A 26,461-nucleotide genomic window follows, 5' to 3' on the forward strand; every position below is an offset into this window, starting at 1 on the left:
GGTTGCCTTTTATTTGCTGTGACGAAGTCGGAATATGATGTTTACGAGGTGCCGATTTTGCTCAGTCGATAGGATTCTGAGCTGATGTTAATCCACGTCACTGAAATCGTATGGGAAATCCTAGTAAAAGCGGTACTTGTGTCCCGAATCTCGCAATGCGTGGGCCATGACGTGAAGCCAAATGCTCAAAGCTACGTTGAATATGCAAACCCTCACGCAGTCTACACTACTGTTATTGTTTGGAGATCCCGCTCGTCGAATGTAAGCCTCCCGCTCGTCGAATCTAAGCCCTCCAGTAAGTCTATCCTCGCCGTATCTATCGCTCCCCGCAAATACGTTGCCGATAATGATGTAAGAACCATTTCCTGTTGGACGCAAAAGGACTAGTGAAAAACACCCCTGAACCCAGTAGATGACATCCCCAGGCTCTACAACGCCCGGTGCAAGAGCAACAAAGTCTGGCGTGAGGCTACAAGAGTGAATGCTCTTACCGTTCAACAGCGGGTTCGAGTAGTAGAAAAAGTAAATCGAGTAGTACAAAAAGTAAATTAGATTAATCCTCACGGCTGAACTGCGCCAACTAGCAAACCTGAGGTAGGCACGGGTTCCTGAAAAGAATCTCAGGCAAGAAGGCAACGCGGACCGCTGCATTGGAGCAGAAATACATGGGACGCAAATTGGAGTTCCGCGAACTTATAAACCACAATGAATATCCAGTGCACATGTTCTTCCTATGACACAAAGGAGACTGCCAGCCATGCTGTGACCTTGTGAAGATGACAACCTCATAAATAAGAACTGGCGAGTCTTATTCTCGCCACCAGAACGAACTCTGATTCCCCCAGGGATACGTACCAGGTAATCAGTGGCTAGTATACGGAAGGGAGAATACGCGCAGAACCAGAAGGCTGGCAGACTTCCCCCCAGGCGCCAGCAGCATATCATTTTTGGTATCTCTTCTCATCAGGACTACATCTTTGTTCGTTACGTCACCGAGGGGGCCAAACCCAAGTGAAAAGCTTCTCGTATTAAACGAATGCGAGTCTCAAATCGCTGTCAATTGGTAACATAACGAGTGCCGCTTTGCGCAACGACGAAGCATCAATCTCACAAAGTAAGGCAAAAATGGAACTCTGCTTACATCTTTCTAGGATCCAAAGAGGCATATTAAAACTACCTAAAGCCAAGCAACAAAAATGGAACCCGCTGACATCTATCTTTCTAAACCCCTTTAACAGCTGTCATCGAAAGCCGACAACTCCTTCCCAATCCTCGAAAACCGCTCTCTCCATCTGCTCACACACGTCTCGTCGGACTCGGCAACTTCGCCGTACGGATCACGATTAATCTTGTCAACGTCCACCACGACATCGTTTCCCAGCCTCAGCGTCCCCTTAGCCAAGGGCTGCTGCTTATCGCGCATTTCCGCCAACATATTCCTCGTACTCTCCGTCGGACTCCTTGGATCATCCCACACCTTGACCTCAAACTCACACCCGGGCTGAAAGAAAAACTCGGCCGGCAAGGCATCGTTCGTGTCCGGGAACGGCTGCATCGCCGCCTCTTGAATCCCCTCCAATGTGACGATTACGCCGCGCTTTTCGACAACGGCAGTGCTGATATCGACGCCATCTTGCAAGCCAAGTGTCACATTCCCTGCCGTCAGTGAAATATTTGGCGCCTGCAGCAGCACGTGGTCGATGTGTTGCTCTGTGGCTGTCCCGTAGAGGTAGAAGGGCATGAAGCCTGTGGGGTAGCTGTCGTCTTGTGCGTGGCGGTTTAGCGGGCGGTTTTTGATCACGCTTGCGATTTTGACTGTGATGTCCGATGCTACGACGCCGCTGCAAGACAAAGTTAGCATTACGTTTTTTTTTACCCCATTTTCGTTCAAATATAATATGTGAGCGGAGACTTACTTGGATTTGGTAGTCAGGTTCCCTAGAAACACGACGCTTTTGCCTGGGGCGAACTTCTTCAGATGAGACTCTAGATTGAGTTTGTGGGACGTCTTGAGAACAATTTCGCCGTCGGTGTTCCCCACCAGCTCGTCGTATGCTGTCTTGCCTGCTTCGTCGAGCTCAACGCCGAGGATAACTTGCTGCCGATGCTTGGCGATGTTGAACATGGATCTGTAGGAGAGAAAGACCTGCTCCGCCCCGTGGATCCAGAAGCTGTGGTAGTCTGGCGCGTCTTCGTTGCGTTTCTAGCAGATCTGTTGTCGTGTTTGTCTCTACTTCTCTAGCTTCACGGGGCCGGGGTCACTTGCCTTTACTTCCTTCTCCACGATGCATTTGAACGAGTTGCCGAGCATGTTGATGAAGTTATCGTTGGTCGAAAATGATGCGAGTGGGCTCATGACCACATTACGGAAGACCATCAAGCTCTCGCCAGTATCGGGTTCAAGACCGAGTCGTTTCTTGTAGTTCTCGACGCATTCTCCGTACACGTCAGGTTCGAGAAGTGCTGGGGTGAGATACAACGGGATCGTTGTCGTGGCATCATCGGGGGAGTCAACTGAGAGCTTCTTGATAATTCGGGTCATGAAGTAGTTTGCTTCTTCGACGTCAGTGTTGAGCTTCCCCTCTGGCCCTGGGTAGCGCCAGTTGACCGCGAAGAGATTGATGTTGATATCTGAGCCAAGAGCGCGGAGGAGAGTCATGGTTTTGTCAGCGGAGTCCTTGCCCGTGTTGTTCTTCACAATCTGGGCATTTGTTTTGGACAAGATGTCATCTCGGATGCGCTGCTTTTCTTCTTCGATCTCTTTCTCGCTGCCTGTTGCCTCAGATGGCAGCATGTTGAATGGCACACAGAGAAAGCTGTATTTGGGTGTCGACAAAGCCGCCCACAGAGCCGAGAACTAGAGATGGTTCAAGTTAGCCTCGTTTGTACTCTGTGTGAGATAAAGGGGCAACGCACTCGAGAGGAGGTGAAGCAGGCTTCACTCAATCGTGCCCCATACCCCTTTTGATCCAGGCCGATGCATTGATGCGAGAGCCAAGTCGACACCGCCGACGCACCCGGCTTGCTACAAGTTACGTCCGAGCTGTCAGTCTCAACCCCGTACCCGTGTCAAACTATAACCACTTACCTCCCTTCGACACCATTAATCCCCATGCTCGTCTCCGCACCCTGTGACAAGTACGGCGCAGTCCAAATAACAAGACTCTTGATCCTGCCATCACGATATGCCAAAGCCCCCGCCGGATACGGGATATAACCCGCCTTGTGAGGATCAACGGTGACGGAATCACAGTAACGCAGCGCGCATAGGTCCTCCTGCGTCTCAGCTCTTAGGCTCAGATCCGGAACGAGCCCGTCTACTCCGCCGCCATCCCGTCCCGGCAGTGCGGCCCAGGATTCATCACGAGGCAACATGGTGGCAAAGTAGCCACTCCAAGCTGAGTCGGCGTGGACTATGAAAGAGAGCCCTTGGGCTTGGAAGCGCTGGCGGAGAGCAAGAATCTTGCAGAGCGGGTCAACTGCCCCTTCTTCGGTCGTGCCGACAACGGCTACGACGGCGAGGACCGGTCGCTCATTTTTCAGACTGTGGTCTAGCTTGGCTTTGAGTTGATCGATGTTGAGTCTGCCGGCGAGGTCGACGTCGACGCTGACAACGTTCTCAGAGCCAAGGCCCATTATAGCTGAAATAGTCGGTTAATTAGCCACAGTTAGAAGATGATGACAGGTGAGGTACTTACCTCCTGCCTTTGGCCACGAGTAATGTCGCGTGGCTGCAACAAAGTATTGCGGCGAGTCCTTGTCGCCAATATCGAAATGATTGTCAAGAACCCCCTTCCCAACAGTCTGTATGTTGTAGCTGTTGATAGCCCCCTGAAGCCAAGTTGGTGTGATGCCATAGTCCCTATACAGCTGCGCAGGAATGTCGAGTATGGTCTTCAGCTTCAGGTTGAGAAGTTCCCAAGGCGTTAGCGCCCTGAAACTCTTCAAGCGGTTCGTGCATGTTCGCACGCTGAAAGTGTCGGGCACAAAGCGCAGTGGGCCGTCGATATCGTCCATTGCTTTTCTCAGCGAGAGGGGGTAGTACTTCAAGTTGCGAGCTGATTGAGAGTGGTGTTAATTAGCAATATTCATCATGCCAGAGAGGAACTGAGAGGTCAATGTGCACTTACCAACCCACATGGACTCCAGATTCGCAACGGTCCCGTCGCAGGTGATATGCGCTCACGCAATTAGCTCGTTTGCACGAGTAGCCTTGACTTTGAACCCGAAAAGTTCACAAAGCTGCTCGCCGACCTCGATCTCGGCGACAGTGCTGATGGGGCTCGCCTCCAGCGTCACATTGTTGGGGTTGTAGACCATGGTCATGAAATAGCCCAGCAGCGCCGGCATGGACAGGTCAGTGCACATATGTGCTTGATACCGCGGGGACCAGAAAGGGACAGAGTGCTGGCCCAGCATGATTGCGTCTCCTTGACGGCTATGGCCACCTTTTCCGTGACACGCTTGAATTCGGCTGATGATTGCACATCCGGGGGGATGAATTCGTAGCCATTGTCCTGTCGTTAGTCAGGGCGTTGTGTTAGATGTGAGAAGGTCCAATGAGATGAATAGGGAGAAAGAAAAAACCATGTTGGGGAATGAGACTTGCCTTGTCTTGTTCAAAGTACTGCTTCCTAACGCGTTTAAGTTCGTTGAGGAGAACCGTGACGTTATCACGGAACTGGCTGAGGTTCTCTGCCCGAGGGCCAATAAAGTACGAGCTGATGGCCTGGTGCGTGGTATCCTCAGCAGACGCCATGATGACGTCTTATTTTGCTCGAACTTTGAGTGCGATTCTTGATTATGTCGGATAATATTTTCGCTTTCTCTTACCGAGTCAAGCTAGGCAGGGCCTACTGCTCATTCTTATAAATACATGACCAACGTCCCCCCGAGACACTTTGTCGCTCTGACCTTGACTGTCTTAGACACCTGCGGGATGTACCCCTTGGAGAGGCACACCGTCTTAGTATCTGACACAATTACAACACGAAAATTGTGGTACTACGTTACAGATGCGCGATCGAGATGCGCGATCAGATCCGCGAGATTCCGGGGTTAATTAATCCCCCATTGATGATCCATCGTACGATGGCTGCCGTCGTATGCAAGGAATCGGCGGACTCCAGGGGCATCAGTCCCACAGCAAGGGGGGAAGGTCATTAACTTACCTAAAATCACGGTCATTTTATTCTCAAGCTGTTGTAGCATTTGTGTTCACCGCTAGACGCTAGCGTATGCAGCTTGATCCGATAACTTCGGTTTGCGGCCAGTGCTGAGTAAATTCTCTCGAATCCAAAGCGTGGAGGGTGGGTGACACTGCTGCGGATCTAGCTGATTTTAGCCACTGCAGTCGATGTCCACAAGGCGCTCCTCAAGCCGGATTTGGAGCGACGCGAACTCTCTAAGCGGGGCTTCGACGGTAGTGACGGGCCGACTCGTGATGAGAACTTTGACTGTGGCTGGTTTCCACAATCCGAGCTTTGCCAATGCGTTTAGAAACTCGTCGTTTCCCTTGTCCATCTCGTTCAATGCATCGGCCACGAGGTAGACTCGGAGAAGGTGAGCAAGAGCTGTCTTCAAATGCCTCCACAGACTGTCCATGCCGAGACTCTCCAAGGAGCACTCCTTGTCGCCGGCTCTGTCCACGTACTCGTTTCAAATCTCTCTGAAGCGGAGGACTGTACTCGATGATCTGGTCTAGGCAGTCTCGTAGTAGGTTGGCTGCCTGGTGATTGGCGTCGATGATTTGGCGAAAGAAGAAGAAGAGTACCGGGTGGCCGTCCTCGGTGAGTTCATTCGCAAGAGTTACAGCAAAGACGTTCTTTCCAGAGCCTGGAATGCCCTTTCCAGGGCTTAGACTGCCATACTTGCACTGAGTATAGCGACGGCTCGGTCTTTACGTATTGAATAACCAAAGCAAGGAATCGCTTGTGCCGCAAAGAAAGTATGTATTCCGCGGGGGCAATGCAGAAGAGTTTGGCTTCACATAAACAAATCGAATTCAAAGAGGCACTCGAGGCCTTATGCTTCTTGAATGCGATGAAAATGGATCGAATATTACAAATAGTGTTACACGGATAGTCCTGGGATAAAGTGACAGAAAGGTAAAGGGTTAGGGTTAATTACCCCTTTTGTTGATGAGGGCGTGCGCGCTACCGGCGGGTCGCGGATGTCATCAGGTGTGAGGTGGAATTTGGTGATGTAGTTGGGCCGTTTGCCTGCCGTCTGACACTCCCGCGAGCAGTACGAGACCTTAAGACTCTGAGTGCAGTGCTTGGGAGCCACAGACGAGTCTGAAGCTGTCGCGCATTTGGGGTTGCCACATTTGGCATCCGCAGAGGCAGGAAATAAAAGAAAAGCGGAGAGCTTGCAGACGACCTCGGGGTTGAAAGCCTCAGTCTCCACCGCCAGCGAGCAGCACAGGCCGCTGACATCACGGTCACGGTCACGTTCACGTTCAAATCGGCAGGCTGCAGAAGAATCACGTCACCAGTCCTGGTCAGTCACTGTAATCCGATAATATTACTGGTTTATTTACTTTGCCCTGCAAGCCCCTTTTCACGAAAACAGATTAGCGCACAGCTGTCAGCACCTGGCGAAAAAGGGGTGATGAACAGACTTTGTTAACAATATTATATTATTCAATTATTATTATTAGCAATAATAGAATTAACCATACCTTCCCTAACGTGCGTGATAAGCGAGCGGTGGGGATAAGCGAGCGGTGACTTTTCTAGCGTGACGCGACCTTCCACCCTCTTTCACCAATTCTACCACCAATTCGCCATGGATTCGCTTCCGACCGAATCTAGAATTATTCTAGCCCTCAAAGCTATCAAAGACAACCCAAAGCTCAAACTTCAACGCGTAGCTAAAATCTACAACATACCACCAACAACCCTTACCGCCCGACGCGACGGCCGGCCTGCACGACGCGATATTCTAGCCAACTCACGCAAGCTTACGGATTTAGAAGAGAATACGATTATTTAGTACATTACTGAGCTATGTGCACGCGCATTCCACCCTCGGCTTTGTTACGTGGAAGATATGGCCAACCGACTGTTACGCGAACGTGACGCGTCCCCTGTCGGCAAACGCTGGGCTCACAACTTCGTCAAACGCTAGCTAGAGCTCTAGACGCGTTTTTCGCGTAAATACGACTACTAGAGGGCTAAATGCGAAGATCCAAAGATTATTCGCGAGTGGTTTGCCCTTGTGTATAACACTAAGGGCAAGTACGGCATCCTTGACGAAGATACGTATAATTTCGATGAGACTGGCTTTATGATTGGCATTATCACCCCCACTATGGTAGTTACTACCTCAAATAGCCGTGGCAGGGCTAAACAGGCCCAGCCTGGCAATCGAGAGTGGGCTACAGTCATCCAGGGGGTGAATTCTCTTGGCTGGGCCATCCCACCATTTATCATCTTGGCTGGGCAATATCACCTTGCCAACTGGTATCAAGAATGCAACCTTCCGGCCACCTGGCGTATTGCAACAACTGAAAATGGCTGGACTACGAATGAGAAAGGCATAGATTAGATTCGGCATTTCGATCTGCACACAGCGTCTCGTACAAAGGGCAAATATCGGCTTCTAATCCTTGACGGCCACGATAGCCACCACTCCGAAGAATTCGAGGCTTACTGCTAGGAACACAACATTATTACGCTCTATATGCCTCCACACTCTTCACACCTACTTCAGCCATTAGATGTTGGCTGTTTTTCGCCATTAAAGAAGGCATATGGCCACCAGATCGAGCAGTTGATGCGGATGAGCATTACACACATCAGCAAGCTGGAATTTCTCTGTGCGTTTATAGAAGCCTTTTTTACTTCGATTACAGAAAAAAACATCCAGGGGGGCTTTGCCTGAGCTGGCCTTGTGCCGTACGACCCAGAGAGGGTAATATCTAAGCTGGATATACGTATTCAGACCCCAACACCCCCACCAGCTCCAAGCCCAACCACACTACCTTGGGTCTCCCAAACGCCACATAACCCTCGAGAGGCCACCTCACAGTCAACACTTATTAAAACGCGAATTTCCAACCATCAGGGCAGCTCTCCAACCTCAATGCTTACTGCTGTGGATCGACTAGCCAAAGGTACAATGGCTGTGATGCACGAGGTGGCTCTTCTACGTACTGAGGTCTCGGCATTACGAAAGGCCAATGAGGGGCTCAGTAAGCGACGGAGGGTTAAAAAAACACGTGTACGGCTTGGAGGCTCACTTACTGTACAAGAGGCACAGGATCTACTGGATCAGAAGGCTGTGGGTGAGCAGGTGGCCTAGGAAATACGACAAAGTGGTGGTGGTACAGGGGGGTCTCGTACGAAGATTCGGTGTTGTGGTGTGTGTGGCAAGCCTGGCCATAGTGCGCGCACTTGCAAGGAGGCTGCAGAATCGTCTGATTCATCTGTTTCTGATTCAGTTATTGTTATTTCCTAGTGTTGTGGTTGTGTAATTCAGGATTATTATGGTTAGGTAGTAGAAAAGTCACCGCTCGCTTATCCTCACCGCTCGCTTCTCACGCACGTTAGTATCTTTAAAATATAGCTGCAGTAAAGAAAATAAATACTATAAAAATAGGGCTAGGGAAGAATTACGCGGTCCCTTCCAATAGATAAGGCGGTTAGTACACTCCCGTAAATGATAGAGCGGTCACAAAGATTATTGAGAAGACTCCAGGAAGCAGAAAATGGCAAAACTTGGGAGCCGGAAACAGGGAGGTACAAGTCTCCCAACAAGATTTTACAGAGGCGCAGCCAGGCTGAGGTACCGTTTTCGGTGCCTCCGGACCTTCTAACTCAAATATTAAGCGGTATATCCCGCCATAATATAACCTCTCATAATCCAACTTATACGCCGTTTATACTTACATATTTTTAATAACGTACTTGCATTGCAAAGCGCGCATGATCCACCGCCATTACTTTTTGTAACGGCCATCACAAAACCACCACGCTCAATCAATTAAAACTACTCAAAATCCTCATCTTCAAAGGTCTCCCTGTGACGGCCCGCCTTACGCAGTAGGGATGTGAATGGTTGAAGGCAGCAACGAATGTGGATTTAAAGCTAAGGAAGAGAAAGGAATCTATCGCGGGGTCCGCGCAGGGCGCGGAGAAATAGGTAGTGGTGCTCAGTGCGCACAGGCCACACCCTAAGCACAATGCAGCCAATAGAATCAATCCTGTCACATGAGCCCTGTGGCGACCGTGACACTCCCAAACTAACACAGGTTCGTACATTATGGCCAGTCTTGCCCCCGTGAAGGCAAGGCCGAGGTAGCACCCCGGCAGCTGGGCCCGGTGCCCCTCGCAAGAGAAGATGCCTGTATCGAACTTGATATTAAAGGTCAAGAGGACCAGCAAAGTGTCCGCGTTCGCGACGTCCTTTCCACGGATGCATGGCGCTTGTAGGCCGTACCTGTCGACCAAGACGGCGTCGTGCCACTTACGAGTCGCGTTAGGTGCTATGTCGGTGGGCGGGAGTTTGGGAACGCACCTTCTGAACTTCTCGACTATCGTTCCTGTCTATGTAGCCACCCGTGGCACTAGCGTACAGCTGCTTGTACTGGCGGAAATACTCCCACGACGAGCCCCATGATTTAATTCGGCAAGTTTGACACAAATATTCGAGGAAATCCATTGCCATCGCTCGGTTTGCGTTCTGGACTACGTCTCGCCAGGTTCCCTCTAACTTGGCGGATTCGCAGTATCTCTAGATTCGTTAGCGAAAGTGCCGATAGAACAGGAGGGAGGCTGGAGGCGACCTGTTTACCTCTTCCATTTTCGTAGTATACCGGCAATATTGACCTGGTCTTGTTGGCATAGTCGGGCTTAAGAAACCGAGTGTCCTCGAGCTGCTTGCGGAGAGCTACACGCTGCTCGGCTGTCAGGGCCGCTGGCCGTCTCGCTGCCCGCGTCGCGGCTCTCGCCACGTGAAGCGCCGGATGAAATCCGCATTGTAACCGAGCGGCAGCGGGGGGCGACGTGCTGGCATGGCGATGGCGTTGAGGCTTGAGGGCAGGGTCGCCGACTCTGACGAGAACAGCTGACGAGCCGGGGACGACGGAAAGCACGAGGGGCGTCATTTTATGTCTTGCTGCGCCTGGGAGCCAAAAATGGATGCCAGGGAGAAGTAAAACGGTTTCCTGGATCGCGGCTTTTCAAGACCAACCACCCGCCAGGGGGTGCCGGGTCGCGGCTACACAGGATGAATTGATTAGAGGGCGCTAGCCCGCAGTGAAGTACCATGTACCTAGCTGTGACCCAGCATCCCGCACTGTCGAGGCCCCCGAAAATGGCGGCACTGCCCTGCCAAATTCGGCAGTCACAACAGCAAGTTCTGTACCTAATCTGTAATTCTTGTCTCAAAGAGGCGTCGCAACGGGCGTTCTTTCATAAAACTGAAAAATCGGGTTCGCGGCCTGAATTGAAGTCAGGGCCTTCCCGCCGTTGGCGCCATGAAAGACAGTTGGTGGTCAGTCCCGGATTTATTGTTACTTAACAATTTGGTCGGATCCTAGAACAGATGGAGATATTTGTTGTGCAGCCCTTGTGAAATGCCCCGCTCCTCCGTTTGCGCTTTGACCAATCTGAAGCAAGACAGCGGCTTTGCAGTTGAAATCGGTGCGGGGCGTCGGCCCTTCTCCGACTTTGGTGTTGCACAAAACCAGTCAAATAGGTGTACTATAGTATTCCATTGAAGATGTGGAAGGAAGAAAGCAGTGCGCAAGGCCTTTTTTCGCGTAGGAAAGACCCTGCCCTTTGACCGGTAAGCACTAGGCCTGTGTAGGCGTAGATCCTCGCTTGGAAAACATGTAGCCCAGTTGGGCCTAGTCACGTGACATTTTGAGCGTCGATGCCAACGGCGAAAACATTTGGCTGCATGAGACGCTAACCCTTGGTAGTATGGTGATGGCTCGTCGTTGCTTACGCCGGCTTGGTGTCGCCCCATGAGTGGTGCAAACAAGCTTCGGCTTGCAGATTCAGCTTGCCCGTCACCCAATGTGGCGCCGGCCAGCAGACGCCCAGCCGCTTTATCACCATGCACGGTGCGCCAATTGCACAGCCAAACATCAAATCGGCGGCATTTGCTACCCAAGCGGCGGAGGTTACTGTGCGGCCTGCCTAGTAGAAGTAGGGTAGGCTGGGCAAACTTGGATAAGAGAGAGGCCGGAGCCTGCGTCTCGCTCGCTCTTGCCATGCAACTCGCTCGCTCTTGCCATGCAACTCGCTCTTGCCATGCAACTCGCCTTTCTCTCCATCGGACCGACTGTACTGACTCTTCGACCGCACCTTCCCCCCTCTCAACTTACCCCTAGCTACCACCTTGGATCATGAGCGAGAGCAAAACCATGAGCGCGGGCTATGCCGCGGTCGAGCCTGCCCCCGACGCCCACGAGGGATTCGACGAGGTCAAGTACGCTCGCCGCGATAAGCGCATCAAGGTGCTGCGTATAATCCAGAGCATGCTGTCGGCACTTCTCTCGATCGTCATCGCCGTCTTCCAGGGCCGGGTGTACTGGACGTACCAAAACACTAAAAACACGCCTGGAGCCTGGCCGGTCGTCCCCGATGTGGTCCCCACGATCCTGCTCTTCAGTGTCGCCATTGCGGCCCTCGTCTTCGACGGTTGCATGATTGTCGCATACCTGCAGCCGAGCAGCAAGTTCGCGCCGTGGGCCGTCCGGATCGGCAGCGCAGCCCACCATGTCGTCGCCTCAGCCAAGGCGGTCAGCTACGGCCTCTCGGCCGTCATCAGCAAGACGAGCTTCGACTTTGGTAACGCGTCGGGCCAGAACGCCGATTTGTGGAGCTATACCTGCACCGACCAGGCCGCTGGCGTCACGATGATCCAGGCAGAGTCTAACTGCAACTCGCAGGCGAGCTTCCCCTTCCTTCTGCTTGCCGAGGTCTGGGCTAATCTTTTATCTGCTTATATAGTATGCGTCTTGGGCATTCGCGCTCGTCCAGCTCGCCCTCGAGCTCCTTGGCGGGGTTATCGCCATTTTGACCCACCAGCAGTCGAAAAATCTAAGCACTCAGACCATGGACGAGAGATTCACCGCCTATAGCGAGGGCGTAAACCGGAGGCTCGGAGAAGCCACACCGCAGTTTACTCCCGCAGTTTGATTGGCCTTTCTGTCACGCCGGTTGGCAGTTGGGGACAGATTCTCCTTGCCGTTATTTTGTGTAGTTGGCCTATATCATAGTGATCTGTTGTAGTGGAATAATGTTGCACAATAAAGTCTCCCTTCTTCGATGCCCTGGGTAGCAAGACAGCCTCTGATACTGTGAGTGGCACTGAAGTCGTTTTAATAAGACAGCCCTCCACCCTGTACGTGCGGAGACCGCCGCGAGGCAGCGTTGGATCAATATGACCATATAACACCTCGACATGCTCATGGTATCATCAGTATTAGAGTAGCGGCGCTCAAATCTCTTCGCTTTAGGTCGGCGGGACCATCCGCAGTGGCGTAGTCATGCGACAAATCACCGCGGGAGAAGATAATGTGTTACCCTAAGGCCATATAACCACCCATCTTCCGTTTTCATCACGAGACAGCGAGCCTTGCCATCGTCGACTATCGTGGACAGCATAGAGTCCTTTTCATACCTTGGACATATGTTGATATAGCCCCAGAGAGGGAGATCTTCATTTCGCGGCGTCCTTACATGTTCTTGTGGATGTCTGCCTTGCGGTCCCACTGGCCTTGGGCGCGGCGCTTGGCGCCTTGAGATCAAGGCAGGCTAGTAGTGCTGGGGTGGTTGGGAATGTCTGTTTTAGGACTCTTCCTGCCTTGGGTGTGTGCGGTGCTGCACCGCTCGGGTATGGTGTTGCTTAGGTGAAGTGCGGAAAATATTACGACTTTGAGAATGTCTATCCGCCTTGGAGTGGTGGGTTGCTGTAGGTGTGCCCCACTGCATTGAGTTGATCAAGCCCGGGTCTGATCAGGCAATCGAGAAGGCGCTTGGCGTGCATGCCCCTCTACAATTTCAGATGCTGTGCAATCTGCCCCGCCTTTCTCAAAAACCATTTAAAAGTGGCCTGCCTGTGCTAATGCCAAGGGGAGAGCGCAAAGAAGTGCAAAGCCAACTGGAACAAAAATATGCGGTGGATAGATTGTGGAAGCCATAAGGCGCAACGATGTTGACCCTGCTTTTACGCGCCCGGGGGTCTCGGCCTGGTGACCTGAGATCAGCCGGTGAGGAACCTGAACCTCTGCTTCCACAACTCACTTTTGAGGCTCTACGCGGGCAAGACATTGGGTTGGAGCACCGGCGCGGCCAGTCAGAATGACGGTCCCATTTTTTGTCCTTGATTTCACAAGTTGTTACCTAATAACTGTCTGTACCGGTTCTGGAATGAATGGGCTGGCTGTGCCAGCGTATGCCACAGTGCAGCTCAGTTCATTGTAGATTTGGATGCCTTGGCTCCAGCCGGGGACGCTTTCCAGTCCACGCCTCAGTTGAAGCCGGCCCATGTTCAACACAGCAGCATTCGCGAGCATCTGGCGGCCTATTTTATCAACTACGTCCATTCTGTCAATCCAATCGCCCGATTTCCTTGTGGTTCATCATCCAAAATGACCGAAGGCCATAGGCAATGAATAGCAGAAATAAAATAAAAATAATGTTATCTTAATTCTAATATAATTTTATCATCTAGAATTATAATAAAATTATAAACTAGAATATTTGACCCCCAAAGCTAGCGATTGTCACATATGTAATTTTAGGAATGAGTGATCAGAAGCTACAATTGCATCTAGAGAGCTGGAAAAAGCTAACACACTCTCCTCGGGGCATGCAAAGAAAGAAACCAAAGCGAAGGAAAGACATAACGACCTTGCAATTGAATGGGATGCGCGCTGGCGAATTACCCGCCATCGGGCGTTGTGGCTTGAAGAAATGAGCTGGAGGCGTCGTCGGAATATTCTCGGCTGGTCTGTTCCTTCCTTCCTCGACCAGAAACGCCAGCCGCTCACCGCAACCAGTCCGCCTACCTTGCTTGGCACAAACACGGCCCAGACTTGGCTGCCTCAGCTGCCCACTTGTCACGATGAATGCGTGGACTCGCCGTCTCTCTTGCGCGCGCCTAGCGGACCGACCGCACTACAATTCTCTTTCTTATAGCTGGGGGACGGACAAGGTTGAGGTTGACATCACCATCAACGACAACGAATTCCGAGTACAAAGGAACCTGCACACCATCCTGCAGCGATTGCGTCAGCCTGAAGGGAGCTCGCCAATGGTCATCTGGATCGATGCCATCTGCATTAATCAACACCATGATCCCGCCGCCATCGCCGAGCGGTCTGCGCAGGTGCAGATGATGGCAACGATATACTCGCTCTGTGACCAAGTCCTTGTCTAGCTATGGAACTGCTACACGGACCGACATCAACCAGTCCGCCTTCTCGGCCGCGGAGACGATGCAAAGGCGCTCGAGGAATATGCAGCCGACTTCACCAAGAACCCAGAGGATCTCGACTACGCATTCAATCTCGCCTGCTTCTTCTACCTACTCAAAGACGCGGGGAAAAAGGTAAATCTCGCCAAGTACGCACTTCCGCCATTCTGGGGTGTGGACGACAGCAAAGCTCTCGCCCGATACGGCATCCCTGCCACGTCGGAGGAATTCAGGAAAGTCTACGCAAACCGCATGTACTACATCGCTCGGTACCTCGGCGAATCTCCGTGGGCAACGCAGCTGTAGACGCTCCAGGAGTTCGCAACCTCGCCGAACGTCACACTCTGTTTCGGGACGGCGGCGGTAGCCCGCGAGGGATTTGCACACGTCAAGGAGCTCAGCAGAGACAGGGACGACTGTAGCAATCATAATTTGGGGTTATTTTTGCGAGTCCGCTAGGTCTATGCCCACCTTTTCTACTCGCATGCTCTGCTACGCGACGTGATCGTCGCACAGATGGCGCCTAGCTGGAGGGATTTCGTGTGGCTCATCATGTCAATGCAGACCAAAGCTCTCGCTGAGAGGCGCAAGCGCACTCTTTTTGACGAGTGCGTAGAGTTCCGCGACTCGGAGGCGACGGTGCCGCTCGATAAGGTGTTCGCCATCATATCCTTCATGGCGTTTCTGGGCATGCAGCTCCCAATGGAGATTGACTATGGACAGGATACGAGGGACGTGTTCATTCAGGTCTCGGCAGATCATGTCCTGACCTCCAGCGGGGGAAGCGGTTTCGAGCCTCTTGCACCGCTTCGGTTCAGCCGTGAAAAGAACAAGTACCCTAATCTTCCCTCGTGGGTCGTCGACTGGACAAGTTACCCTCGTCTTGACAACCACAGGACCCGGGGCCTCAAGACTCTGCCACCGGGCGATGCTCCGTGGCTCCAGATTGATGCTGCAGCGGGCGGGTCGACTCTACGGGAGGGCGACGTCGACCCTCCCACGCGGCTTACTGTCCCGCGGGCTTTCAACGCCTCCAAGGGCATGCGCGGCACCGCCCCGCCGTCAATCTCGGGTACTAGACTCGGCGTGTCAGGCATTCAAATCGACACTGTCGAGGGCGTGATCGACTTCGCTGACGGACCCGGTGTCTGGACCTTTGTGACTGAGTGGCTGGACTGCCGCCCCTTCACGAAGGACTATCGGCTTGCCGTACTCAGAACCCTCTCCGCCAACATGCTTCAGGATAAGCCACTTGGGGGGCCTGATTGGGAGATGGTCACAGTGAGGCCCTGGTGGGTGAAGCTGTGTGCCAGAGCCGAATTAGCGGGCGAGAAGCAAGTCGAAGCAACGGTTGGCAAAGCGAGCAGATCGTTATCGGAACTCGCGGGCCATATGTTGCCGTATTGGGAGCGTGGTGCCGCAAAGAGCGATGATGAGGCCAAGGTGTTTGACTTGTTGCGGCTGTGGGTCGGGTAGGTACATAAGATGTCTTTGGGCAACGGCCTCTTCTTGACCACTTCGGGGCGGCTTAGCCTTGGCGCCAGAGATGTCCTGCCCGGTGACACTATATACCTCCTGCATCAAGGGGCGACGCCGTTTGTGCTGCGGCCGGGCACGGGGACCGCGTTTCGGGTTATCAGTGAGTGCTACGTTGACGGATGTATGAACGGCGAGGCGGCGGACGTGGGGCCGCTTCCGGAGTACACGATGATTAAGTGAGTCCAGCCAACCTGCTGTTCAGCACAATCCGCTCAATCATTAGAGTATTATCACATCCTCGTCTGGAATTTCAATGCTGGAGGGCTGGCGTGGCGGATTGCCCGATGAACAAACTGCTGTTGCTCTCTCTTCTTGTTTCAGCTAAAGATTTCTCTTAGCTATGTCTAAATTCGCGCACTATTGCTGTTGCTATTGTAGATTAGCACAGCTCTACTCGTTGGAGCTGGATTTTGATAACGAGTGTATGCTTGCTTCAGCTCATCACCCACCCGCTGTGTCAATGCCTTTTGTTCGCCACACATATCATTTTCTTCCCTCAAGGTACCCCGCTGCAGTTTCCGGCATAAATAACATTACATGACACCCACGCTGATGACCTACATAGAAAACCTATTGTTATCTTCGTGAGAACTACGATAGTCAAGGGTTGCGGTGGCATTCAATACGCAGCGGATCTCGGAGTTTATCCCTAGTCCTTTCTCTCAGTCGGGGGGGTAAATAAACTCCTAGTTGCTCGGCCCCTTATCCGCTTATCACTACTCCTTTGCTACTTGTCACGGCACAGCGCATTGTGAGTTCATTGTCGCTGGCCGTGTTACGTCATCTTCCAAGAAACCCAATTAGGCTTAGTTGTGGGTCACGTGTAAACTTCGCCCGCAAACCCTTTCATGGAAAAAGCCCAATTAGGTTAGCGTGTGGGTCACGTGCAAACTCCGCCCACAAACCACCGATCGCAGCTCCTGCGATCCTTCTTTCTTTCTTTTCTTCTTTAGATTAGTTTTACACCAAATAAATACGGTATCTTATTGGCATGGTCCTTTATAATCCTATTAGCCGTGACACTACTAAGATATCACTACTCCCTTGCTACTAAGGTATCATCCTCAATTTGGTCGGAATCACTGCTGAATTTCACTGTGTGAATACCTCTATCCGTAGCTTGCTTGTCCCTTGCCTCATTATCTTTTCACCAAAACAGTCTCCATACTATAACCAAAGACGTGTAAACGGACTGGACTTAATTACCTTTTCCATTCATGGGGAGACAAGCGGAATCGCCCGCTCGAGTTGCGCAACAGTTTGACCCGTACATTGGAGTCGACCCCCGTTACCATGGACAGGTTGTCCCTCTCGTTCCCCAACAGTGAAGCGTCCACGTCGGTCATTAAGAATGCCGCTGTCGCGTCGTACGCCGTGCCCCGCTCGCAGAACGACTCGGCGAAGAGTAAGAACAAGGTAGATACGGTCAGGAGGAGGTTCAGGGCCAGCCAAACCGCAACGCGCAACCTGGAGACGGACGCGCGGATCCTTGGCTGGTACGGCTGCGCGTCGAGGAAGACGGTCAGGTTCGAGGCCGAGTACAGGGCGTCCCAGCTCGCGGTGAAGGACTGCTGGAGCAGGGTGCCGACATATTCGTCGAGGGCGTCCCATGTCGGCATGCTCGTGGCGTTCATGAGGGACACCATGGTCATGACGTCGGGCATCATAAGCAGTGCCTCCCGTACCCATGTCCCCTCGTCTAGTATGGCGTCTGTGCAGTTGCCCTCGACAACCTGGCTACTAATGTATCTCGTCTCCGGCAGCGTGACGACGCCGGCGGTGAAGTTGACCGTCCCCAGGGCGTAGCAGCTTTCCTGCACGCCTAGCGTGACGTTGGCAAACTTGCGCACCCGGGATGTGTCGCCAAACGAGTTGTTTCGGATGGTCTGGCACTCCGTAATGTTCTGCCTGGAGATCAAAACAGCGATCATGGCCTCGCCGACAAAACGGAGCGGCTCCTTGGGCGCAGGGAGCTGTTCCGAGCACTGTTGGGTACTACCGGTGGTGAGACTCGTGCCATCTTGAGCGGCTGGCCGTCCACTGTTCGCCTGGGCCGACCCCGAATCTGCAGCAAGAGCCCGGACTATGGCGCTGCCCAGTCCTTGACCGTAACTAGCCGCTTGGGATTTAGCTTGCGCTGCATCCACCGCCGCGATCCCCTGAGGCCGAGCTACGCAAACGCGTTCAGCCGTCGGGATGGCCCAGCTGTTCTGGGGGTCGTAGAGCACCGCGTTTCCGGTCTGGTAGTACCGCAGAACATCGTCGCCGAAGGAGCTGATGTTTGGTCCCAAGGGAAGGGAGCTCCTCGTCACGTTCGGGGGGTCCCAGTTGATGGAGTGCACCTTGATATGCGGCAGCGTCGCGCCCAACAGTTTTGACTGCTCCGGAAGCCCTCTGTTGTCTATAATATGGCGGCATACTTCAGGGCCGGGCGGGGCGTCGGCCCCATTGCTGCTCCCCCAAGTGATGCCGGCATAACCCGAGGCCCGTCTGGCGTGCCACTCTCGGAGCCGCCCGTCGTCGGCATACGAGGCCCAGTCCAGCTCGATTTCGCCCTGGGAGCCGGAGAACGTCTTGACAGGCTGTCCCCACGTGCTGAAGACATTCCAGTCCACAGATCCGGAGAGAATCGGGGCTGAAAACTGCTGCGGGGTCATCAGGAGAAGAATCAAGGCCAGCGACCACACCCAGCGTCGGTGATTGTAGTTCCCGGCTACCTGAGAATCTGTCGACAAAAGCCCCGATCGATTTAGGCTTGATTGGTTCGTCTTGTCCTCGCCTGCGACCTCGTATCGGCGGCGCCGAAAGGGAAGTCGGATGATGGCTTTCCAGCTCGCAATGCTCTGGACCTCGCCTAGGCTTAGGCTCGCCTTCTCCAGGAGCATGAAAATGACTCGGGCAGAACTAATGGCGACGACGCTCGTCGAGCAGATTCGAATGAGGGTGTTGGCGACGGAAATCAGTGTTGCAACGTCACTGACACGCAGACCGTTCCTCCATCTCAAAAACGGGACCCGGGAGTCGTCGGCTGCGTCGTACCCATCCAGTTTGGATAGCATCAAGATTGAGGTGGCGATGCAGAGAATGAGGTGACACCACACGCCCCAACTCCCGATGGCGCGGAGCAATAACGTCTCTTGAGCTCGCATCTCGCACACAGCTAAGTTCTCCCTACAAGCACTTCGGGTCGCTGGATGATGGGCTTCCGTGTTTCGAGGTTTCTAGAACTCCTAACCCAACCAGGTAGGCTCGTGGCGGTGGAGCTGTTGGGCGGCGAGTGACGGGGACAGGCTTAACGCTATTCTGCAAGTTTCGTTCAGAACGAGAGAACCGAGTTGTTTCTCTTTTTCTCTCTTCCTGGCCCGAGGGTACTTTTTCAATGCAATGCCAGCTGCACTGCAAATTCGGCCGCAGTCCAGGTCCTTCGGCTTGGGCCTCATTGCTCCTCACTTGTCCTGATTTGCTCTCGACTTGCAGCTGACATATCACGAAGATATTTGTGGCGTCGGATCAGACGCCTCTGGCAATATTGCATTGGCCCTTCGAGCCCGTCCGCTCAGCTGTCAGCTGCACTGCGCCATATGGTGAATGCCCATTTGCCGCTCTCGAGACCAATATTATGCAAGGAAACTGCCGAACCACTTAGGCGCAAAGCCACAGGCACTACTGTGTTACAAACCGCTTCAACTGTGTGGGTCGCTTGTCTGTACAGCGCAGTAGCACCTGTGGGTTAGGGGGGGAGGGGGGGAGGGGTGGCACCTTCCTATCTCACAACCATCCTTTTCCCTCTCCAGCTGGATCAGCTGGAACATGATTTTTGCCGCAGGGACAAGCAAAATTATGCGTAGCCAATCACAGGGCCCTAAATAACCCCAGTGCACTTGCCTACAATGCCCCATCGCCCCCAATGTGAGCCCCAGGGTCGTGAATGGCCTGAAAAATGTCGTCGATGCGAGCTTAGGGGTTTCGATTGGAAAAAGTAGAGACGTCGCAATCTTGCCTGTATACATATAGATATTAACCTCGACAGCTCACCTAACACGCAGAAATAACGAACCCGGCGGCGCGCACCGAGAACACGTGCTCCAAGGGCTAAAGTGCTGGAATCCCCAAAGGGCGTGAGGGATGAAGCTCTGGTCGTCTGTCTCGCCACTCGAGCCCGAGAACATGAGCCGCCACTTGAGCCCGAGAACATGAGCGACGAGCTCTCCCCGGCCGACGCGCTACCCAATCCCGGGAGCTCGGTCGCTGTGGTCCCCGATCCCATAGCATCGTGGTCACTCGTCGATTTGCATTCTCTCTTTCCCCCTCCAGCCATGTCCTTAAATGCCCTTCACTGCATCTCCACAAGTCTCCATGGTGGCTCTTTAGGTGACGTCGGAGTCTGAGTTAAGAGGCAGAGCTCGCCATGAAGCCAGGGCGTGCACAACCAAAAGAAGGAGAAGAAATCCAAAGAGCGAACGCACCCTCTTCTCTCTTCTCCGAAGTTTCCAACCCCTGCAATCTTGCGAGCCGCGAGAAACCGCGCTGTTCTTCCACCCGCAATAGACGGAAAATTGACTTCTATATCCTACCCAGGACCTGGCTCTCATTCGTCGCCCTCAAGACAGGGCTGGAAGAGAAGTCTGTTAGCTACAGCAGCAAGTACTCTCGTACGGAATCGCATGAATCAGCGTGACACCCAAAGCGCCATCATGGGGTTACTAATGCAACATAACGGGTTCACAAGAGCGGGCCTGGTCGACCGCAATTCGGGTCGGCCGTTGTATGAGTAGTCCAATTTGAGTACAAATGTAATGGCGACGCGCCTTACCACTGTACTAAACCGGGGAAGTAGACTTGTTGTTACCTTCCTCTCAAGCCAGTGAAGGAAATAAAACACGTCTCCGTCCGTAGAGATATCGTCATCCTTTAGACCAACTTTCTCCGGGCGACTTTTCGCTTCTCTCCTGCGCAAACACCGCACCCGTTTCGGACAGCAGCGCGCTAATAACCCGCCCGGCCCACGGGGCTTTACAGAGAAATTTGGTAATGTTTCGATCCCACACACATCCAACCCATATTATGAGACTACGTACGTGGGAAGGGAACTTCGGGACTGCTGTCGACAGCTGCGTAACGAACCTGGTTGTATGAGATTTAAAAGCCACATCGTTGGTCATTGAGATGGTGTGAGTGGAACGCCCGTGTCGTACGAGGATTGTATAAAGCCTAAGCGCTGGTTTCGATTTGTAGCTGTGGCGCCTTTGGGTATGGGATGGAGTCTGTTTGATAATTCGCGATGGAGGTCCCCCCCGCTCTTGTGGAGCTAGTTTAGATATCCCTACTCTTCTTCGTTTGAGCTGATTTAACACCTGGGATGAAGTCGGGCTGCTTCTAGTACTGTACATTAGATCTGCTCGTAGCGTACAATGGAATCCCCAAAACCAGATTCTGGACCTCATCCAACAGCGAGGGGCTATTCCAGGTGGGAAACGTAGTCAAAACTATCAGTGGAGCACCGTCCCCGCCAACATGGACGACCAATCCGCCGCCTTCCCGTCAGAAGCAAGCAACACTTGCTCGATCCTTGTCACGGTGCCATTTCCGACGCTAGCCTGGCATCTGCCATTCAGCCCCTGAAGCAACCCATTCCTCTCGCAAAACCCTACAAACGGGTCCCAAACCTCTGGATCCTCGGCCGCCAGCAACTTGCGGTCACCTATCGCAATAAGACCAAACTTGGCCCTAGTGAGCGCAACATTGAGCTTGTTTGGCATGCCGATGATGCCCCATCCCAACGTTTTATCCTTGGCAACAAAGCGCCTCCGTGAGCGCGTCGTACACAGGATTACGACGCCAAACTCGAGGCCCTGGAACGCCTCTGTCGGTCCGATGTTGACGCCCCACGTGCTTTGCCCGTTCTTGGTCAAGGGGATCTCTTTCATCAATTTGCGCAGCCGGCGCACTTGAGCCTTGAATGGACTCATGATGCACACTTCCTCTGGCCTGACCAGACCCGAAGCAACGAGGCGTTGGGCATAGTTCACGGCCAGCTGAGCTTCGCCGAGGTTGTACCAGCCGCCACCGTCGCGCTCGAGTTCGTCGGGAGACAGGTTGTCATGCAGCAACACGGGCCATGCGGAAAGAGCCTTGTCTTGTTTGGCCACGGAGAGGCTGTTCACGGTGAGGAAACCCCCAATAGTGGATTCTGCTGCTGGCCCTAGTTGCTGCCGAGAGTGCTGGCGCGGCCAGCCAGACCACTTCACTAGCCGGTCTGTGTCTTCCATTTTGGCTTCGGGGATAAGAGTGTCGGCATAGAAGAGTTGGGAGGGAATAGCCAAAATGGCCGGGTGCGAGCGGTAATTGCGCACGAGGTTAGCGAAGGCGGGCCGCAGCATCGGGAGTCGTACAGGCGGAGCGGGTTCGAGGGGATAAACGAATCGCCGTGCCAGGGGGTGGTTGGCGTAGACGGGCCGCGAGAACAGGCGGGCGAATAGGGAGTGCTGCAGCGGTGAGCTTTGCTGCAGCGAGGTGCGCGGGTTCAGTTGGTGCTCGTCGCCGGCCATGACGAGCAAGGGCGTGAAGACAAGATCCGGAGCGTCATTCGGGGGCGCTACGACGCTAATCGGGACCAAGGTCTCGGGCTCGGTGGCCTGGGCGGCCTAGTCGATCAGCAGGGCGCCCCAGTGTACCTGGGGCACGACGGCGGGGGCATCAACGGCGGGATGCATGGTACGGGCGAGGCTGTGCAGACCCTCCTCCACGGTATATAGGTCCAAGTTGGTCATGCGGGCGTGAAGCAGCATGGATGCGTCGCGGCAGCTCGTCACCACCACCTTGTAGCGCATGAGGCGCTCAAAGGGTGGCAGAGTAAACACGTCGTAGCCATTCTCTGGAGTTACGCAGCAATAAGGCAGGAGCGTATCCGATACTTCGGCAAATGTGCGCGTAGGTCGGTTGAGGCGTAGCATTTCGCTGTTTGTAAAGTAGCAGCGTAGGCGCTCGGCCAGGGCGTCTGTAGCCTGTTCCGAAGGCGCGCAGACGAGGATGTGCGAGAGGTTGGCGACGCAGTTGACGAGCTGCAGCGCGATCTCGATCATGGTAGTCGTCTTGCCAGTGCCCGGTGGGCCTGAGATGAGGTACGGCACGACGCCGTAATTCTGGAGGCACACGTTCTCGACGGCGACGCGCTGCTCGGCGTTGAGAAGCGGCGTGTAACGGTCCTTTACCTGGATGCCCCACTGCGCGTTGGCTTGAACTTCGCAGTCAGCTTCGGTAGGGAACAGCATGCTCTGCATCCAGTATTGGTTGGTATCGGAGCGAGGAATCGTGACCGCAGGCCAATTTTGGTACTCGCCTGTCGTCCGGCTCGCCTTAAGTAGCGAGGCTTGCACCTGGGAGAGAGCATGGAGCATGGGAGAATAGCGAAACTGCGGCACGGGGAACTCGACGTTGAAGTGCAGGAGAGGCTGCCTGACTTCACTCGACACCGGAGTAAGGCCTAGGACGGCGAGGACCAACTCTTCCCTGGCCCGCATCACAGCAAGCACGCGGGCATGGTAAATGACCTCGGTCCAAGGACAAAAGCCCGGCGGCAGGTAGCCCCGAAGATCGAGGCGGAGCTGGCGCAGATATACCTCGTCGTCCTCCTCGACATACGGGCTGTTCTCGCGCAGGCCGGGCACTGACAAGGTCACGTGTGCAGTGGTGCTAGTCGCAAAATCGACCTTGGCGGCGTGACCAAACAAGGCGTAGGTAGCGTTCTCTTTGTGCTGGCTGAGAATCTCTCGTCCAAGGTGGAAGGCAAAAAAGCGCTCGTAGTGGTGCTGCGTGAGACGAGGCGGCTCCTGTTCGAGTGTCTCGAGCGAGAGCAAGTGGGCGATATCTGGATCAGTAATGGCAGGCAAGAGATGGACGAGACGGAGGGCGTTGGCAGCATATTGGCTGAAGTGGACGAACTTGGCCGGCGGTGTTCTCCAGAGACTCTTGCTGGGCAGCGAGTTGACAATTCGGAGCGCCTCGGGCACGAAGGGAGTGGCATAGACGTCGAAACCATGGCTGAGCCGGTCGCTGTCGCTGTGGTCGGTGGTCTCTGGCAGCGACAAGCTGTTTCTCTTGCTGCCACTGTTGCTGCTGCTGCTGCTGCTGCCGGTAGCGCCGCGGCCGAGCCGCATCTGGCCAAGGGCCGTATGGACGAGGACGGTTTCGGCCCTACCGGGGGCGAGCCTGGCCTGAGCTTGCATGTGATCCTGCCCCTGGCTCAGCAACCCGTCTCTGCCGCCCAAATCCGCCACGGGTGCAGCGCTTGAACCTGGACCATGGTGTGCATTCTGTCGTAGCTCCTGTCTTCGCCCGGCCTGCTGCTGGTCTGGGTCGATAATAACAACGGCCTGCGAGGTCCTTGGTGGGACAACGAAAAAGGGCTTGGGCACATTGCCCGAGTATATTGGCTCATGATAATTCATGATGGGTGGGCTGCCAGGTGTTGCGGGCTGTAGAGTAGGGATTCTACTTCGGTACTGCCTTTGAGGGGGGGATTGGCTCTCTGCCCGCATGGGTGCCGCACAATAGCCTTGGAAACCCGAAAGGTGGATTCATTGAAAGCATTCGGAGCCGGCCTTGGAATTTCAATAAAATGTAGCTGCTATAGAAGGCGCATTGTGCACGCTTTCCGTTTTTGCGCTTTACGCCCTCTCTACCGTCTCGTCGCCGTGTTGTGTTGCGTAGAAGGTGGTCGAGCGGAAGGTACTGCTGTGGTGCTGCTGCGGTGCTGCCTCCTGCTGCAAGAATTTGTTGAGTTTGTGGCGGCCATTGGGCTGAAGCGCGGTGGCCTTGGGTTTGTCCACTCTTTCCCGAGCTTCAGCCGCCGCCACATTTGCTCCTTCCCATCCTCGCCCAGCTTCACAACGGTGCAAGCCACTGATTGTAGGCTGGGCGCACACTTGAGCGTAAAGAGCGCATTAATGGCAACTTATGCCATGCGGGCTGCCTGCCTGCAGGTAGGTACCTAGCCGACTCGGCGCAGGTGACCACATGCAAGGAAACAAAAAAGACGCGGTCGTGCTGGTCGACACTGGGTCACGTGACTGACTGCTGCAGAGCCATCCCAGGATACGAGCCTCTTGTCGGGCTCGGTCTTGGCGCCAGTCCGGGCTCCGAGCGGATAGTGATGGCAATGGAAAGGTGATTGGCACCGAGCTGGTGGAGGCCAATGCCGCGCGCACGAGGGCGAATCTCGATGCTGCGGGCCTGGCAGCGTGGGCCGAGATTCGTCTCGGTGATGCACGCCAGACATCCTCCAGGCTTACTTAACCAGTTTGGAAGGAGAGGAGGAGATCGACACGGGCTTGTTGGACGGGGTATTTATTCTGTACCTGGACCTAATTAAGCTGCTTGAGCCGTGGCTGAAGAAGGGCGCGCTAGTCATCGCAAAGAACGGCTTCCGGCAGGCGGGCGGCTATGTCGACTATGTGAGCGAGCCGAGCAATGGCCATGTAACCCTTGAGTTGCCCTTTGATAAGGTTAGGGGCAATGTCTTGTCGGTCAGGACGATTTGAGGGGTGTCATGTGATACATTTGATGTGTTTGGATTCAGAAGGATGTTATAAGGGAGAGATGAGGATGAGGTTGGGAGGGAATAAGCAGAAAAAACATCTCTTCTTGATATCTAAAATGCACGGCTGCCTTAGGAAGGCATTACTGATAGGTGTTAAGTGCCACTTGCCCCAAACATTCTCACTGAGATCACCATAATACTTATTAGCCTTATCCCAAGCCTCGCGCTTGTTCTTAGTCACAGGGATGCAAACTAGGCAATGGCTAACCCAGTAACATGACAATCTAGATTTACTCGTCGAAAAGGGGCGACCGAAAAGCTTTAGGCTGAAAGGCATCGCGACTGTTGCCAGATAAAAAAATTTTCGTCTCTCACCTGAAATCTAAAATGTTCTGGCAGCGGGCCTAGCCAATTCAATCAACGTTTAGGAGGTGGATACAAAAGTGAACTGGACTATGAAAAAATTGTCAATGAACTACAACTACAACTGTATTCGTTGTGTAGCTCAGGGTGCTTTGTCAAAAAAGCTTACAACATCCCATGGAACCTGTAGCCGCATGTGAGTTTGGATACGGCAAGTATAGCCGGGACATCCCTGGGATTCAGCTGGGCTCAAGGTGATGCCCGGTGCACCTCAGCCCCTGCTCATATTTCAACCCTAATACGGATTTGGCTAAAAAAACGGTGTCGGGGGTGACTATTGAGGTAGGAAGGTGTTTTCAGAGAATAAATAGGCCTCTAGGATTCTAAAATGGGCTTCTAAAATGGGCTTCTAATGGATTTTACCTCCCTCGGCGAAAAGTCTTTAGAGAGAACCGGAAGTTATCGAGGCCTTTCGAGTCTTGGAAAGCCCCCCGCTACCAAATATTCAGGGATTGGATTGTAAACGCTCCGTGGCCAACTCCAATAACACAGTCCAAGCCTGGCTGGCATTGAAATTCCCATTGA

The 26,461-nt window shown here is 53.6% G+C and overlaps 7 protein-coding genes across 7 annotated transcripts; 3 read left to right on the forward strand and 4 right to left on the reverse strand.

The window, feature by feature from the left end:
• Window positions 1–1,231: 1,231 nt before the first annotated feature.
• Window positions 1,232–4,419, reverse strand: B0T26DRAFT_675281 (pyridoxal phosphate-dependent transferase; the record flags this gene model as incomplete). Its single annotated transcript, XM_060439809.1, has 8 exons — window positions 1,232–1,841; window positions 1,917–2,203; window positions 2,273–2,857; window positions 2,917–3,025; window positions 3,089–3,641; window positions 3,699–4,058; window positions 4,131–4,181; window positions 4,239–4,419. 8 exons carry the CDS (start codon window positions 4,417–4,419, stop codon window positions 1,232–1,234), a joined length of 2,736 nt encoding a protein of 911 aa, XP_060295663.1.
• A 4,515-nt stretch (window positions 4,420–8,934) lies between these two features.
• Window positions 8,935–10,060, reverse strand: B0T26DRAFT_268683 (uncharacterized protein). The gene is made up of 3 exons (XM_060434088.1): window positions 9,799–10,060; window positions 9,523–9,738; window positions 8,935–9,470 (listed from the first exon to the last, which is right to left on the reverse strand). The coding sequence occupies exons 1-3, from the start codon at window positions 9,847–9,849 to the stop codon at window positions 8,985–8,987; spliced, it is 753 nt and encodes a 250-aa protein (XP_060295664.1). The 5' UTR covers window positions 9,850–10,060; the 3' UTR covers window positions 8,935–8,984.
• An 880-nt stretch (window positions 10,061–10,940) lies between these two features.
• B0T26DRAFT_707558 (uncharacterized protein) lies at window positions 10,941–12,287 on the forward strand. The gene is made up of 2 exons (XM_060441861.1): window positions 10,941–11,905; window positions 11,967–12,287. Exons 1-2 carry the CDS (start codon window positions 11,360–11,362, stop codon window positions 12,153–12,155), a joined length of 735 nt encoding a protein of 244 aa, XP_060295665.1. The 5' UTR covers window positions 10,941–11,359; the 3' UTR covers window positions 12,156–12,287.
• A 1,798-nt stretch (window positions 12,288–14,085) lies between these two features.
• On the forward strand, window positions 14,086–16,502 carry B0T26DRAFT_675284 (heterokaryon incompatibility protein-domain-containing protein; the record flags this gene model as incomplete). Its single annotated transcript, XM_060439810.1, has 6 exons — window positions 14,086–14,380; window positions 14,435–14,673; window positions 14,896–15,908; window positions 15,981–16,151; window positions 16,354–16,397; window positions 16,477–16,502. The coding sequence occupies 6 exons, from the start codon at window positions 14,086–14,088 to the stop codon at window positions 16,500–16,502; spliced, it is 1,788 nt and encodes a 595-aa protein (XP_060295666.1).
• Window positions 16,503–17,177: 675 nt separating this feature from the next.
• B0T26DRAFT_751019 (uncharacterized protein) lies at window positions 17,178–19,124 on the reverse strand (the record flags this gene model as incomplete). The annotated part of the gene is made up of 1 exon (XM_060445313.1): window positions 17,178–19,124. One exon carries the CDS (start codon window positions 19,122–19,124, stop codon window positions 17,178–17,180), a length of 1,947 nt encoding a protein of 648 aa, XP_060295667.1.
• A 2,340-nt stretch (window positions 19,125–21,464) lies between these two features.
• B0T26DRAFT_751020 (P-loop containing nucleoside triphosphate hydrolase protein) lies at window positions 21,465–24,422 on the reverse strand (the record flags this gene model as incomplete). Its single annotated transcript, XM_060445314.1, has 2 exons — window positions 21,465–22,619; window positions 22,650–24,422. 2 exons carry the CDS (start codon window positions 24,420–24,422, stop codon window positions 21,465–21,467), a joined length of 2,928 nt encoding a protein of 975 aa, XP_060295668.1.
• Window positions 24,423–24,853: 431 nt separating this feature from the next.
• Window positions 24,854–25,662, forward strand: B0T26DRAFT_871504 (uncharacterized protein). Its single transcript, XM_060447931.1, has 3 exons — window positions 24,854–24,956; window positions 25,057–25,214; window positions 25,274–25,662. Exons 1-3 carry the CDS (start codon window positions 24,921–24,923, stop codon window positions 25,512–25,514), a joined length of 435 nt encoding a protein of 144 aa, XP_060295669.1. The 5' UTR covers window positions 24,854–24,920; the 3' UTR covers window positions 25,515–25,662.
• Window positions 25,663–26,461: the final 799 nt, after the last annotated feature.

This window comes from Lasiosphaeria miniovina, assembly GCF_030549165.1.
Source record: "Lasiosphaeria miniovina strain SMH2392-1A chromosome Unknown B0T26scaffold_4, whole genome shotgun sequence".
In the NCBI taxonomy this organism is placed as follows: domain Eukaryota; kingdom Fungi; phylum Ascomycota; class Sordariomycetes; order Sordariales; family Lasiosphaeriaceae; genus Lasiosphaeria; species Lasiosphaeria miniovina.